This window comes from Ruditapes philippinarum, unplaced genomic scaffold (genome assembly GCF_026571515.1).
Source record: "Ruditapes philippinarum isolate M1 unplaced genomic scaffold, ASM2657151v2 ctg3864_1_1_1_1, whole genome shotgun sequence".
NCBI classification, from domain to species: Eukaryota; Metazoa; Mollusca; class Bivalvia; order Venerida; family Veneridae; genus Ruditapes; species Ruditapes philippinarum.
Window position 1 is genome coordinate 127896 of NW_026859228.1, and position 15822 is coordinate 143717.

At 33.4% G+C, this 15822-nt stretch overlaps 1 protein-coding gene across 2 annotated transcripts; it reads left to right on the forward strand.

Annotated features, from left to right (window-relative positions):
- Positions 1 to 8721: 8721 nt before the first annotated feature.
- On the forward strand, positions 8722 to 14784 carry LOC132755700 (uncharacterized). 2 transcript variants are annotated; one of them, XM_060746596.1, is made up of 2 exons: positions 8722 to 8805; positions 12403 to 14784. In XM_060746596.1, the coding sequence occupies exon 2, from the start codon at positions 12409 to 12411 to the stop codon at positions 14122 to 14124; it is 1716 nt and encodes a 571-aa protein (XP_060602579.1). In that variant the 5' UTR covers positions 8722 to 8805; positions 12403 to 12408; the 3' UTR covers positions 14125 to 14784. The 2 variants fall into 2 exon arrangements, with proteins under 2 accessions (XP_060602579.1, XP_060602578.1); XM_060746595.1 differs by lacking the exon at positions 8722 to 8805 and adding an exon at positions 11224 to 11339.
- Positions 14785 to 15822: the final 1038 nt, after the last annotated feature.

Genomic DNA, 15822 nt, shown 5'->3' on the forward strand with positions numbered 1-15822 from the left:
CTTTGAACATGGCTTCATCTGTTTAGTTGACACACGCCTTTGAATCATCTTGTAATTAAAAATATATTTAAAATAATCACTTTAACTGTTTTTAACAAAATATGAAAATATGAAAGTAAAACATATTTTGTCCTTTAATAATTTTAGTGATACGAGACAATTAAAACAATGATTAATTTTAATTTAAAATTATGCCCCCTTCCACCCGACCCCCTCCCCCCAAAAACGACTTTGAAAGTATTAGTTCAATCTTTTGTTGAAATTAACATTATTTAATACATAACTTTGATAAACTTTCTTTTCTGGTAAGATCCAGAGCCGATATAGGTAAGGTAGTTGCCTTGTCGAATATTATTTTCATTAAGAATGCAGACAAGGAGAGATTGACTTGACCAACTCGTATAAATATTGACTACATTTGACGCTTATTGGATGACAGTAAAACAGGTGTATATGATACCGTTGTAATTTAGAATTGGAATGATGCAGTCACAGAAAGCTTATAATAATAACATAATAACTTCTTGACCTTGGGCGAACTTTTACAACAATTAGGTAAAGAGTGCAATTATAGTCCAATATATTATCGTAGCTTTATCAACGTGTTGTCAACCAAGGTAATAATTTACACGTGAAAACTGAAATCGATCAGTTGTAATTTGCACGGTTCGTGGACGATTTGTACAAATTGGTAGCGACTACCTCTGTCAGTTGAATAACCTCCTAGTAATAATCACCTACTAAGTTTCTACAAGTTTTCAATAGATGAAGAGCCGGCAGATGTTTTCCTTGTTACTAAAGAAAATGGTATGACAAAATTCACCGTCGCTTTGCATATGAACGGGCACAGGGTGGACAAAAACCGTACGCTAACAGGCATTCTTTGCTTTACTTAATGATAGATTGAAATTTATGTCTTTATTTAACAAGTAACCTAATACTGCTATGTCAGCTAGAGGACTATCATCCAGCCTACACCCACTGTCCGTTTATGCTTTTTTTCTCCTATTTTTAACTGTTACTGAATAACATTGCACTTTTCCGACAACGGTCATTGGCGTCTTATGAAACAGATAATTTAGCGTAGGAATTTGGCATCCTCCTACATGTTGTTAAAGAATTTGCTTAGCGATTATTGAAATAAATTAATATGCATCAGACATGGAAAACGTATTTAATTATAATCAGGTGAGGCGTCTAATCAAGGCATGTCTGTAATAGAAATGAGCGAATTAAAGAATTAAAGTGAATCAGTTAATGAATAAATATGGCCACGTAGCACCTGGATTAATTTATTATATCTGTACCACGATGATGGGTAATGGATTAGTGATCAAATGTAATCAAATTGACCATTGATCAGCCATGATGTTTTGGACATTGAGCGTGAAATGTTAAGAAAACCAGAACATAAAGTTCACTCTTGAATAATTTTTGAAACAAATTTACCGTCAAAAAATCAAGTCTTTTAAGTACTAGCGTCTCAACTGTGTTTTCATATTTCTACATTGGTATTTATATGTCTGTAATACATTAATAAGATCGGCGATAGTTAAATACCTTTTTATTGCCGAAAATTAACTTAAAATTGATATTTTCATAAAAGAGACTCTGAATAGATTCGATAGCACATTTAGATTCAGGGTAGCGTGAAACAGGATTTACCCAATGATATTGAGAAAAATGACGGCCTCCGCGGGAGGCTCTGGGTTCAAATACTTTCTCTTTTATTCAAGTATTATGCGGTAGAGGGGTTTAAACCCAATATGATTTCAGAATCTATCAACCAGTGGATGATATATTAAATACTGTTCATAATATATCGTAATCATATTGTGGCAATATGTTGCCAAAATATGTGTCTTTCTATAGCTTGAAACAAATTTTCTAATTTTACAAATAGAATCCATATATCATAAGGACGCACATCAAGATCTAACTTACAAAAAGAAAATACTACAAGAAATAAACCTACATAACAGAGCCGATTTTTCATCCTCTTTAACTCTTCCCCAAAATGAAAAAGAAAGTGAAACAAAAACATTATTCACACATACTTACACAAGAACAAAAACCTTTGGTAGATTAGAAGAATGATGTTTACACAAGAACTGGAAGAAAAGTTAAACAAATTTGAACCGATGTAACCAAATAAGGTAAGCCTCTTACATTTATTTGAACTTATCTACTTTATAGTCTATTTCTATATCATATCCTTAACTTCTACCGATCATTGTAATTAAAGAAAGTGCAAATGAGATTTTCATGTATTATTGCCTGTCCAACTCATACAATGGAAGGTATGATGATGATTTTTGCTCGGATGCTCTCTCGAATGCAGAACCACCTTTGAACTGTCAATAAATCTCCAACTTAGATGTAAAAATGGAACTTGAAACTTTCATATAGTTATAAATCTTTCACTTTATATTTTAAGCTAAAAACACAATGAAGAAAGAAAAAAAAGTAAGAAAAGGAAAAAAGAAGAAAGCGTTTTTTGCAAGTTTTTCTTATCCGATCATTCTTATTCAAACAGTTGTCTTATTCATGCTACAAACATGAATTAGATGTTTCTACATCACTTCAACTTATCCACAATAAAATCTTTTAAGCAGAAAACATGTTACATTTCACTTGTTGACATTTATAAATTAAATGTTCACCATTCGTTCAATCGTTTATGTATACCAATATACCAGGTGTAGAACATAAAACATTCGTATGTGTCACTAAAGTCAATAACTTCATTTTAGAAGATAATTTGAGCCGCGTCATGACAAAACCAACATAATAGGTTTGCGACCAGCATGGATCCAGATCAGCCTGCGCATCCGCGCAGTCTGATCAGGATCCATGCTGTTCGCTAACAAACCCTATTACATGTAGAGAAACTGATAGCGAACAGCATGGATCCTGATCAGACTGCGCGGATGCGCAGGCTGGTCTGGATCCATGCTGGTCGCAAACCCATTATGTTGGTTTTGTCGTGACGCGGCTCATTTCATGATACAATTTGATTTCACTTTTTAGGCCGCATAAATCTTTCAAAAACAGAGCTTAATACAGAAAATAAAGTGTTTGTTGTCTTTTTTATATTAAATTTTTGATTTTAAGTACATCGTACTTGAATGCACTGTCCGGTTAGCTCAATTGGTAGACTGTAATTCGGGCAGCCCGGATTCGATTTCCAGACGGTGCAGGCCACTTTTGTTGTGATTGCTCATATTAATGCTTTCTAAGGTTATTCGCACTAAACCTTTGCTCTCGCATGTTCAGAAGTTATACCAGTTCCTAGCGAAAATGAAGGCACTTGTTCTGGTAAACTGCTTGACAGGATGATGTTGTGGCTGAACTGTGCTCTGGTAAATTCTAAGTGGCTAACGCCCGTGATCCGGAGAGTTAACTATAAAGAACACCGCCGCACCGTACTTGAAATTCAATGTTTAAGACAAGGAAATATTCCGTAAATAACTTCACATGTACTTCATCTTAGTGATGATAAGTTTTTCTTACACCCTGGGATCTTTGTTTTGATAAAATAATGTTAAACCGGTGCTACGGGGGTATTAGAAATGTCATGAAATTCATTGTGCCTCATAAAATGACCTGTTCAGGAGACTGTGACTATATATGTTTAGTATATTAAACTATCTTTTATAAAATGCATTTTGATGGACACATTCCTCCCCTATTCTCTTTTCTTGTACATGTATATTATATATTCAATGCCTCATTTTTAAAATAATTTTATTAAACGGTGGCCTTGTAGTAAAGGTGTCTGATTCTTAATCCAGGGATCCTGAGTTCGAGCCATACTGGGTCACGACCATGTTTCATCATATGAAAACAGGCTTGAATTCCAGGAATCGGACTCGAATATGAATATAAGTTGGTCAATCGATAACATGATATCATTTGCTTTGATCTCAAAACTTATTTTTACGGGTATATTTTCTTACCTGATTTATTTGGAGGTCTTACTTTTACATAACTTAACGCTTTACTGTGTCTAGGACAAAATGACGCTGATTAAATATGGAGAACAGAACATATATATGTAGCTCAATTAATACAAAATGATGATAACTAACTTGATATATTACACAAAACTGTATAAGATTATCGATGAACACATACAACTGGAAGTTTTTATGCCATAGGCTTAATACTTATTTTTTTCTGAACCTATCAAACTCAATGGTTTCTGTGACTTGGAATTTTCCCATATCTGAAGATGTTTAGAATTATGTCCAATACTTTCTTTGGTAACTTTACTGATAAAACTGTTTAATTCAAACAATATGATAAACAAGATCAACAAGGAAAGACGGCGTTCAATGAACGTAACCCCCACACGACACGGCAACAAGAACCAGCGGCAAGGAGCCCAGGAGGATCCCAAACAAAAACAGAAAGTATAACCTTTTGGCCAAAAAGACAAGCAACGTGGATTTTCTTGTTTTATAAGCTTATAGATAGGGAGACTCCCTTTTGAATACACATAGCGGCACAAGTAAAATAGATAAATACAGAATCCCCGAAGAACGCCCAGCACGACAAAATTGAAAATGTTGCAGGCTCGGTTTGATTGAGCCTGTTCATGGACGGTACTGAAAAGTGCAAGTTACCGTCCACGCCCCCTAGCACCGGCTTAAGCAGAATTCAACATTTAACCTGAACTGGTAAAATTTAGAATTTTGGAACACCCGCAGATGTGTTCATATGGCGGTTATCATGGAACTTTCAGTGTGGCACGTTGTAGTGCCATGCCATGAAAAGCGGCATATGGTCCCCAAGTAAAAAAAAATGCGTGTGCCCTAAACGAGAAAACAATGGGCGGAACTAAATAAAATGGAATTTTGAAAGGGGATCTGAGGTTATGAAACATTATAAAACATGTTGCAGGTTCGGTTTGACTGACCCTGTTCATTGATACTAGTATTTGCAAGCTTTCGTACAAGTCCCAAAGCTACGACTTAAGCAAATGAACATAAATGAACATTTGTTTAACGTAAGTAATTGACAGGTCGCTATACATTTGGCTGCAAAGGTTGGTTTATTCAAATGAGTGCATCCGTTATGAGACACTATATATAAAAGTATCAATCATATTTAAATCTACAACTAGTCGTACTAAATTGAATTTATAAACTTCTTGTTTATAATCTCTGATATATCAAACAAAAAGAAAAACGCCAAAATAAAGAACCGACACGGACAAATTGAAACTGTTACAGGCATAGCTGGATGTACGGTAGTGGTAAGTTAATGCGTACATCCAAGAACCCTAAGCTACTTATGCAAATTTAACATTATTAAAAATGAAAAGGGTCTGATTTAGAATTTAGGCAGATTTGCAGATGTGTTCATATGGTGGTTATCATTTAACCTAAAATACGATGTATGGTCTCCAAGTTGTTTCACGGTTTTCCTGTCAGTACTACCTTCTACTGCCTTTTTATCATTAAATTTAGTGTTCGTATTTAAAAATGAATGGCATTATAACAACACATTATGATAAACCTGATGATGTCTTATATCTAATAAAAAAACGTTTTCAATTCAATCATACATAATTTGCATGTAAACGACAGGCGATATTTAAAGCATATTTTAACGCAGACAAATTTAACAATAATTTCAGATATCTTCGTATTTTAATAAACACCCTTTTTATTGCACTTTTATTACAAATTTGGGAATAATACACACATTCCACGGCGGGATTTCTCCCAGACTATGGCAATTTGATAACTGTAGACTACATACAAAATACGTTAATAATAAAAGTAGAATTTAGCTGTGCATGTTTTTTAAAAACCGTGACAGTTTTACAGGTAATTTAATGTCTATCTAAATAGACGGGCCCACACAGAGTGTGACAGTTTTAAGGTGAACGTCTACTAATTGGGAATTAAACTTTAGGGTAAGAAGTTGCATTCTCGCATTATCCAGGTATGGAATGGATTGAGTTAATAAACCAAAAGTACTGAAAAAATCTGATTTGTTTAAATGAAGAACATAAACTGACATATATGGTTATACCTGAAATAAATAACATGGAAACCTTAAAGAACGTCCGAAGAATTATATCTACACTAAAATAAGACTATCTAGGAATATAGAACTATTGATGAAATGCGTTGAAACTTATGGCAAATAAAAACAATTTTGTTCGTCATGGGTAAATATAATCAAATTCACACACGCTTGAGGATATTCAAATCAACGCTTGCCTTGAATTATTAAAACTTTCCTGTAAATTTTAAATGCCCCTTGCTATGTTTCAAGAAAATTATAAATATGTTCTTAATGAAATCGTACTTTTTTCGACCTTGGGTTCTTGCTCTTTGATTTTTAGTTAGATCAACAGTCTATTTGTCATGTTTTCCCGGTATTTGCCGGAAAGGTTTTCAGAGAACTGTGTCGATACCTAATTTCAGACCATAGGATTACCATAGATATTGTAAAAAGTGTCTGCTTTTAATTTGATGTGAAGAAAGAAAGAGCAAACAGAAAACTTACAATAAATGTTTACTTGGTAGAAATAAAAGGTATGTTTAAATTTGATAGTGAAAATAGCACATGTTTTCAAGTATAGACAGTTCTATCTGATATTTTCAAGCGCAGCAAATACGACAGCAGTAAATAGTAATTTCGATATCACAAGATAGGATTAAGAAAACGTTCTAACAATAACTGACTGCATCTGTGTGCTTCTTGAATTGATACAAGAATTACTCAGACATTACACAGCATTTTTTTGCAATGATAATATTTCTGCATTATTACAAGATTAATAAGAAATAACACCGGAACTGTTTATTCATGTTTAATTATACTTCTTTTTGAAAAATGATATTTTCCATTGTTGTTTCTTGGTTCACTACCTAACCTTGCAGCAACATGATAAATTGATATGGAACATATTAGAAAGATGTTCATTTACTGACTACATGTATTTTGAACTTCTGGTATTGATATTAATTCATTTACAATACTTGCGAATTATTTGAGAACAAATCATGTCTGTTGATATTCATATCAAACTAGACGAAAATATACTTAAACAGATTTTAAGGTAAGATACTAATTTTAAATTCCATTTACTAAGTTATTACAATCATATTAATTTAAATGTTAATATAATAAGGAATTGCTTCTGAATTTAATTAAAAGCTAATTACCAATAACTGTCTTGAAATCAAATTTATAGAAAGTATATATTGTTATCGTAAGAAGTCCTAAAACAATTTAGTTCGGAACATTATACTTATAACAACAGGTGTTAAAGTGCTTTGTGGCCATTGTAAAATAAACTATCTTGCGCCTCATCTCAATGATGTAAAAGTATTGGTCTTCCGGGATCATTGATACTAAAATTTGATATGTTGAGTTTTGATTTAATTGAGGCAGTGCTTGGAGTGTGAGAGATTCTACACCTTTCATCATTTCAGTCACACCGAATCTACACATTTCAGTGGTCTATTTTTTAGTCATTGCTCTCGAATGATCAGCCCTTTACAGTGTAGAAACGGAATCACGGAAAAAAAATCTGGAAGAAGGATACTCTCTCGGAAGCATTAAAGATCCTGTACGTTGTAATTAAAGTTGTAACCACACTTCAGTGAAATTTTATATATGTATATAATTATGCTTCTAGAACAATTTTAAAACATCGAAGAATATGTAAAATATGTACTGCAAATATTTGTCCACATTATATGTAATCATTTAAATATAAACATTCGTTTCTTATTGAAAAATTTGTTTAGAGTTTATAGAAAATAAATTTCTAATTACCTCCCTTTATTATTCGGTAATATCGTTACAAATAATGCTTTTTGGTACTTACAATATTGATAAATCTTCGTTTGAGCATTATATTTAGGATATAAAACCATAAAAAATTGTGTTACAGGATCTTTAATCACGACAAAATTACATGAACATTGCAGAGTCGGGTTAATTGGGTTTGTTCATTAGGGATAAGGAAAAAGTGCAACATACCTTACGCCCCCTTGAACCGGCTTAAGCGGTACTCTTCTTAAGAGTGTTGGAATCAATCATCCCGAAGGACAAGAAAAATGAAACAACACTTAAGTGAAATACGTGGCAACTGTTTACAACTACCACACGGGACTTGGCACCTGCTAGTGTGAAGTATACATTTGGAAGCATGTTGATCCTCGGAAGCATTAATCACAAAAGAAATACATGAAAATTGCAGGCTCGGTTTGATTTAGTCTTTATATGAGGGATAATTGATAAGTGCAACATGCCTCACGACCCCTAGCATCGGCTTGAGCGGTACTCAATTTTCAACACTAAAACGTGCTGGAATCAATTATCCCGAATCCATTACTTAAAAACAAAAAAGAAATTGCAACTTTCTTACGTCATTTTCTAGGCAAACAAAACCACGGGAAAGACATTCATGCAGGGCTCCGATGTCATCTTTAAATAAAAATATCCTCTACAATTCTGATATATTTATCAAAGGGACTAAACTGCACCATATTCGATTGTTACTTAACTGTCGCGATTGTATCCCTTATGTAGCGTCATGTTATTGTTAAAGTAGGACTAAATCTTAAAAGAATTCTTTAAAAGTACAAGCAAAATTGAAATACGGATTCGTGCCCAATATTACCCATATTTCATAAGAATACGGTCAATTGTATCAACTTAACTTTATATACACATAATTTATTAAAGAGTAATAGTTCATACAAAAAGAGTGCATTCCCCTTGTTTTTAAACTTCCGCGTTCCAAAGTTCAATGTTTTGCTTGTTGATCAGAAGGTAAGACATTTTATAATATTAATATCATACTTACAATGAAATCATATTTCAAACGTTTGTTAACAAGGTGAATTTAAGTACATCATATTGTTGTGTTTTTACGTTTTTTAAGGATAAATATGAATATTGATAGATTTCACAACATGTCACGTGACTTAAGTACATGGTTGCTAAGACGAACTGGTGCAAAAAGATAAAAATGTCTAATTTTAAAATTTTGTCAATACAGTTAACATTAGTTTATAATACCTTTGTGTCCGAAAGGTAGTTATTTGACATACAGTGACTATTTGTTGTGTTTGCTTTTGTTGCATGAGGGGTTCTTATTTGTTTATTTTTTATTATACCCCCAAAAACGATGTTTGGGGGGGGGGGGGGGGTATATAGGAGTCCACCTGGTGGTCGTCGGTCGGTTGGTTGGTCGGTCGGTCGGTCCAGCGGTCCGTTGCATTTTCCTTGTCCGGAGCATAGCTTGAAGACTAATCATACAATGGTCAAGAGCAATGAGAAGAAGTGCGGTGCATAAAAACCGTAACTCTATCTTGACAAATTACAGAGTTATTGCTCTTTGTTACTTTTCCTTGTTCGGAGCATAACTTGAAAACTACTGGTTGAAACTCGAAACAACTTCATACAATTGTCAAGCACAATAAGGGAAAGTGCAGTGCACAATAACCATAACTCTATCTAAAGTCATAACAGAGTTATTGCCCTTTGTTATTTTTCCATTGCTTTCTTTTGTTCGGACTATAACTTGAAGACTAATAGTTGGAATTCAATATAACTTCATACAATGGTTAAGCACATTGAGAGGAAGTGCAGTGTAAAAGAACCATAACTCCATTTTGACTAATTACAGAGTTACTGCCCTTTGTTACTTTTCCTTGTCCGGAGCATAACTTGAAAACTACTAGTTGAAACTCAAAACAACTTCATGCAATTGTCAAGCACAATAAGGGGAAGTGCAGTGCACAAGAACCATAACTCTATCTAAAGTAATTACAGAGTTATTGCCCTTTGTTATTTTTCCATTGCTTTCTTTTGTCCGGACTCAAACTTAAAGACTAATTGTTGGAATTCAATATAACTTCATACAATGGTCAAGCACATTGAGAGGAAGTGCAGTGCATGAGAACCATAACTCCATTTTTACTAATTACAGAGTTATTGCCCTTTGTTACTTTTCCTTGTCCGGAGCATAACTTGAAAACTACTGGTTGGAATTCAAAACAACTTAATACAATGGCCAAGCACAATAACGGGAAGTGCCATGCATAAGAACCATAACTCCATTTTGACTAATTACAGAGTTATTGCCCTTTGTTACTTTTCGATTGCTTTTTTTGCCCGGAGCATAACTTGAAGACTACTAGTTGGATTTCAATATAACTTCATACAATGGTCAAGCACATTGAGAGGAAGTGCAATGCATGAGAACCATAACTCCATCTTGACTAATGACAGAGTTATTGCCCTTTGTTACTTTTCCTTGTCTGGAGCATAACTTGAAAACTACTGGTTGGAATTCAATACAACTTCATGCAGTTGTCAAGCACATTAAGAGGAAATGCAGTGCATAAGAATTATAACTCCATTTTGACAAATAACAGAGTTATTGCCCTTTGATACTTTTCCTTGTCTGGAGCATAACTTAAAACATACTGGTTGGAATTTAAAACAACTTCATACAATGGTCAAGCACAATAAGAGAAAGTGCAGTGCACAAGAACCATAACTCCATTTTGACTAAATTACAGAGTTACTGCCCTTCGTTACTTTTCCTTGTCCAGAGCATAACTTGAAAAACTACTAGTTGGATTTAAACCTATTTCATACTATGGTCAAGTATATTGAGAGGAAGTGCAGTGCACAGAAAGCATAACTCTTTTTTTGACTAATTTAAAAGTTTTTGGCCTTTTTGTTACTTTTTATTGTCCAGTGCATAACTTTAAAAATTAATGGTTGGAATTCAATGAAACTTTATACAATGGTCAAGGGCAGTGAGATGAAGTGCAGTAACACAAGAACAATAACTCTATTTGGACTAATTACAGTTATTGCTTTTGTTACTTTTTGTCGCAGTGCATAACTTGAAAACTAGTAGTTGGAATTCAATACAACTTCATACAATGGTCAAGCGCAATGAGAGGAAGTGCAGTGTACAATAGCCATAACTCAATCTTCATTATTTATAGAGTTATTGCCCTTTGTTCCTTTTCCTTGTCTTTCTGGACTTCTTACAGAGTAATCCAATAAAACTTCATCAATGGCCAACCACATTGAAAGGAAATGCAACATACAAGAACCACAACTATCTTTAATTGCCCACAACCATAACTCTGTTTCAATTCTTTACAAGGTATTTTGTTACTAGTAACATCCTCATTTCCGAAGCAGTCTTGCAGGGGGTATTAATCACATTTAGTGATAGTTCTAGTTTTATTTAGCCCATCAAATTCCCTTAGAATACCTACACACATTGCAGCAAATTGACAACAGATACAAATAGGGTAGAATAAACTTCAACTTTAAAGGTACATTTTGCTTTAGAACCGAATAATTTTTCTTCCTTAAAAAGGGTTTAAAACGTTTAAACAATATATTTAGATAATGTTAGATCATTATCTCGTAAGACTCCATGTATCGATGAATTTGAAAATATTTGTCATAAAAGTACCAACTGCCCCCATCCCGGCCCCTCCAAAAAGAAAGCAACAGATGCAATAGTTCAAGTAATTGACCAATAAGTAACTTTTCTGAAATAATAAGAGGGCACCAAAAATAAAAACTGTTGAGAAATAAAAATAAAGCAATTTTTCGGTGTCATGGGCCTTTAAGGAAATAAATTAGCAAACATTATGTATGTTCAAATGTAAGTTAATATAAAATATTTAATACTTAGTATCCTTTAGTATTTCAAGAAATGATTTATCTTCAATTACTATTGTTTCGCTGGCTTTTTTAGTTAATGACCTTTAGTTTATTTAGTTATTTTATTTAATTTTATTAACTCCTTACGCTATGCACGCCCATTAACCAAACAGATAAAGGGTGTAATGATTAGTTTCGTTATATATGTTGAAATTGATGTAAAAGTTTTATAAAAAAAATATAAACAATGAAATTGTCTTAATAAGATGTGTACTGTTTAAGGCAAATTTAAGGGTGAAAACTGACGATGCATTAAAGGCACACTATGTCCCAGAAACAAAAAGGTTTTTAATTCTTTAGGAAGTGCAAACATGAATTTTATAATCTTAAAAAATGATTTTAGAGTATGTAAGATGTTTGTTACATGAAGAAAGTAACGATAAAAGTGAAATAATAAAGGTAGCAAAATGTAAACAACATAGTAATTTAACTTCAATACAAAATACTCATTCAATATAACGGTTCATATTGCCAAAAAGGACAGATAAAAAAGATGGTTCAGGTAAATGACCAATGAGTAATTCTTTGGATACTGTAAAAGTACATGTATACCAAAATTAAAAACAAAACTTTTGAAAAATAAAAATAAAAACAATTCTGAAGAATAATGGGCCTTTAAATAAAATCAAAATGTAAATCATTATTTTGATGTAATATTCTTTTCAGGCATAAATGGAGGTCCCCGGGAAACTTGGCCATGAAGACACGACATTACTATGTCTCCCGTGTGATAGAGATGGTTTGAAGGAACCAGTTTATGGTTTTTGCCAGGACTGCCAGGAGCATCTATGTGAAACATGCTACAAACATCACAGACGTGCACGTCCATTAAGAAATCATGTCCTAATCGACAAAGAATCCATGCCAAAGACCCGGGCAATCGCATCTACAAAATCGGACGATACGGCAGATCTTTGCGAGAAACACCTTGATAAACCATTAGAATTCTATTGTAGAGATCACAAATTGGTAGCTTGTTATGTTTGTGTGACCCTGGAACACAAACAATGTAACGTGGATTACATTCCTGATGTTTCTGGAAACATATCTGACGAGATGACAGATATATTAGAACAAATGGAATCGTTGATTACAAAATGTAAATGGAATGTAGAATATGTTAGCAAAGCTGCGCAAAATCTAGATCAGAGTCATTCTAAAGTTGTTGAAGATATCAAAGTCTTCAGGAAAGAAATAAATGAATGTTTGGATAGAATGGAAACCCAGATATTAAAAGAAGCTGACACAATTGTAAAAGGTGCAAAAAGTAAACAGGAAACCGTATTAAATGCTTGCTTAGAGATAACTGAAGAACTTGAATGTTCACATTCGTTGTTAATTGCATTAAGAGAAGAAAACAAGCAAAACAAGCTTTTCATTGAGATGAAAAACGCCGAAAAACGTCTATCGATATTGACAGATAAGGAAGTGCAAGTATCAGATGCAAATGCAACAATTAAATGTATCAAATTTACAAGGAACACAAGCCTCTTAGATCGACTGCGGAATGACAATGAATTTGGAACATTGTTAACAGGTGTACAGCCGTCTTCAGATAAAACATTAAATTTACAATATGATGATACACTAAACCTGAAGTATAAATCCGATAAGAAAGAATGTCACATCACTGGTATAGCTATGATTGCTCCTATGAAAATTATTGTTGCTGACAGTAACAACAACAGTATCAAAATGATTGACGTTGAGACAAGATCTGGTATAAAAGAGATAATTTTGTCTTCACGACCAGATGATGTTGTTACTATTCCAGAAAAAAAAATAGCTGTGACTTTAACAAATGAAAAAATTATTCAGTTATTGTCTCATACTGAAGCAGAACTTTCATTAGATCGACGTATAGCTGTAGGAGAATATTGCAATGGTGTAGCTTATTGCCAGAATAAGTTTGTTGTATCTTGCTGGGATTCAAAGAAAATAATTATTATCAATCATGAAGGAGATATTCTCAATGTCCTTGGTTCTCCTGCTATGTTTTATGGACCAGTCAGAGTTTCGGTCAGCAATGATGAGAAGTTCATATATGTCTCAGATACGGATTTCAAAAACAATAGCAAGGTTGTGAAAATTGATTGGAAAGGAAATGTTATCAACAAATTTGTAGACTCCAGATGTAAATCTCTCTTGGCTCTACACATGTTAGAAGATGACACGGCACTAGTGTGTAACAGATACAGTAACACTGTCCTTAGACTGTCAAGCAGCTTAAAGAGATGTGACATCAGTGGACTAGAGAAAGAAAATATCTATTTCCCAACAGCTGTAACATACTGTGATAGAGAACAAAAACTGTACGTTTGTTGTTCATCAGTGAAAGAAGACTGGCGGGCTGATATTGTGAAAGTATTCCAAATGTATTGGATCTAGGCGTCACAATCGTTTAATAAATTTTTACAGAATTTTGTATGAACGTTTCATGAACGGATAAAATATGGCAGTGTGACGTTTAAAAATCGAATAATTTTCAATGTTGACATTCTTCATATATAAAGGAAATATACATTGTAACAGTTTCGAATTTTAACAATCTTGTAATGTTGATATGAACATGTTACACAATCATCAGATACATGTTTGAGCAATAGTAAGAATGCTTTAAAATTGATTGTGAAGGGAATTGCATGAACGTTTTTGAAGAAACAGGATCTTTATGTCTATGGTACTATATGATCTATAACCATAAAAGATGAGATGATACCTGTGTGTTTCAAAGGCAGCGATACGTCTTGAAACCGCCTAGCAGCTTAAACAGATATGGTATTATTATACTAGAGAAAGCGAATATTTATCATCCATAAGTTGCAACATTCTTTGACGAATAAATGAATGCTAGTATTGTTAAACTGTTTCCATTTCAAACGGATCTTCGCGTAACCAGAAAATATAATGTCATACTTTTTGACTTGAGGATGAAACTGTAGTTATATCAGCTGATTAGCTAGCTTATAATATATGCACATTGCGCATGCTCAATAACATATAATGTTAGGGATTTTAGAAAAATAAATGTACATCTTGTAGAGTAAACACGTGTTTGTCTTACATCACTATTTTGTGAAGTCTTCTTGATTATTTTAACTCCCAACATCAAAAACAAAAATAATTACCCTTCGCACTTTGCAGAAAAACGATTTAACGCACCTGAATATGTTTTTTGCTTCAAAAAAATTAATTTTACTTTATTTAATTGACAATTTACATCATTATTGCAGTATATTTAACATGAAAAAATAGTTCCTCACTTTTATTTTTCTGTAGCTCTCAACAAGACAACAATTGTATATATTAGCATTTTATTTACTTCGCTATATGTAACAAAATAATTGGTGATTTTTTAAATGAAATTAAATATAATTGAAGAAATAAAATGAATTGTATTAGTGCCAAATGTTCATAATAATAAGACGACGTGTCATGTGCAACACCCATTACCCTACCTTAAATTTCTGTTATATGGCATATTTTGTATATGGTCCATAATTTTTCATCGTTTATATCAATTTAAAATTACTTGGTACAAAGGTTTAAAATAATGTGACGATGTGACCCTTCAAGGTCAAGTTCACATTTGAAGGTCAATGTTAACATTGACCTTCGGTCCTTAATTGTTTTCATCGTTCAAGTGATTTTGAAATTACTTGTTCAAGGGATTTTGAAAATGCTTGCCAAAAATGTTCACAATAATGGAACGACGTATCATGCGCAACACCCGGACCCCTATCTTTAAGGTCAATGTCACACTTAATACAGAACTTTTTTTAGTTCTATTGTGTAGGTAGCTGTAAGCTAAGATACACTCTTGAATCCGTTCCTTGAACCAACCAGTACAGAGCAATCAGTGTAAAGTTTCTTGCTCAAGGAAACGGACTTGCCTCTGACGGGGTTCGAACATATATGTCACACTTGTGGACTAAATATGATAAACAAGATCAACAAGGAAAGGCGGCGTTCAATGAACGCAACCCCCACACGAACCAGCAACAAACTCCAGTGGCAATGAGCCCAGGAGGACCCCAAACAGTTTAACATAGTTTGTTATAGGATATGTTTTGTGCCCACGCCATA

Excerpts from the sequence above, each read along its gene's own strand:
- LOC132755700 (XM_060746596.1), top strand. The coding sequence starts at position 12,409 with ATGGAGGTCCCCGGGAAACTTGGCCATGAAGACACGACATTACTATGT.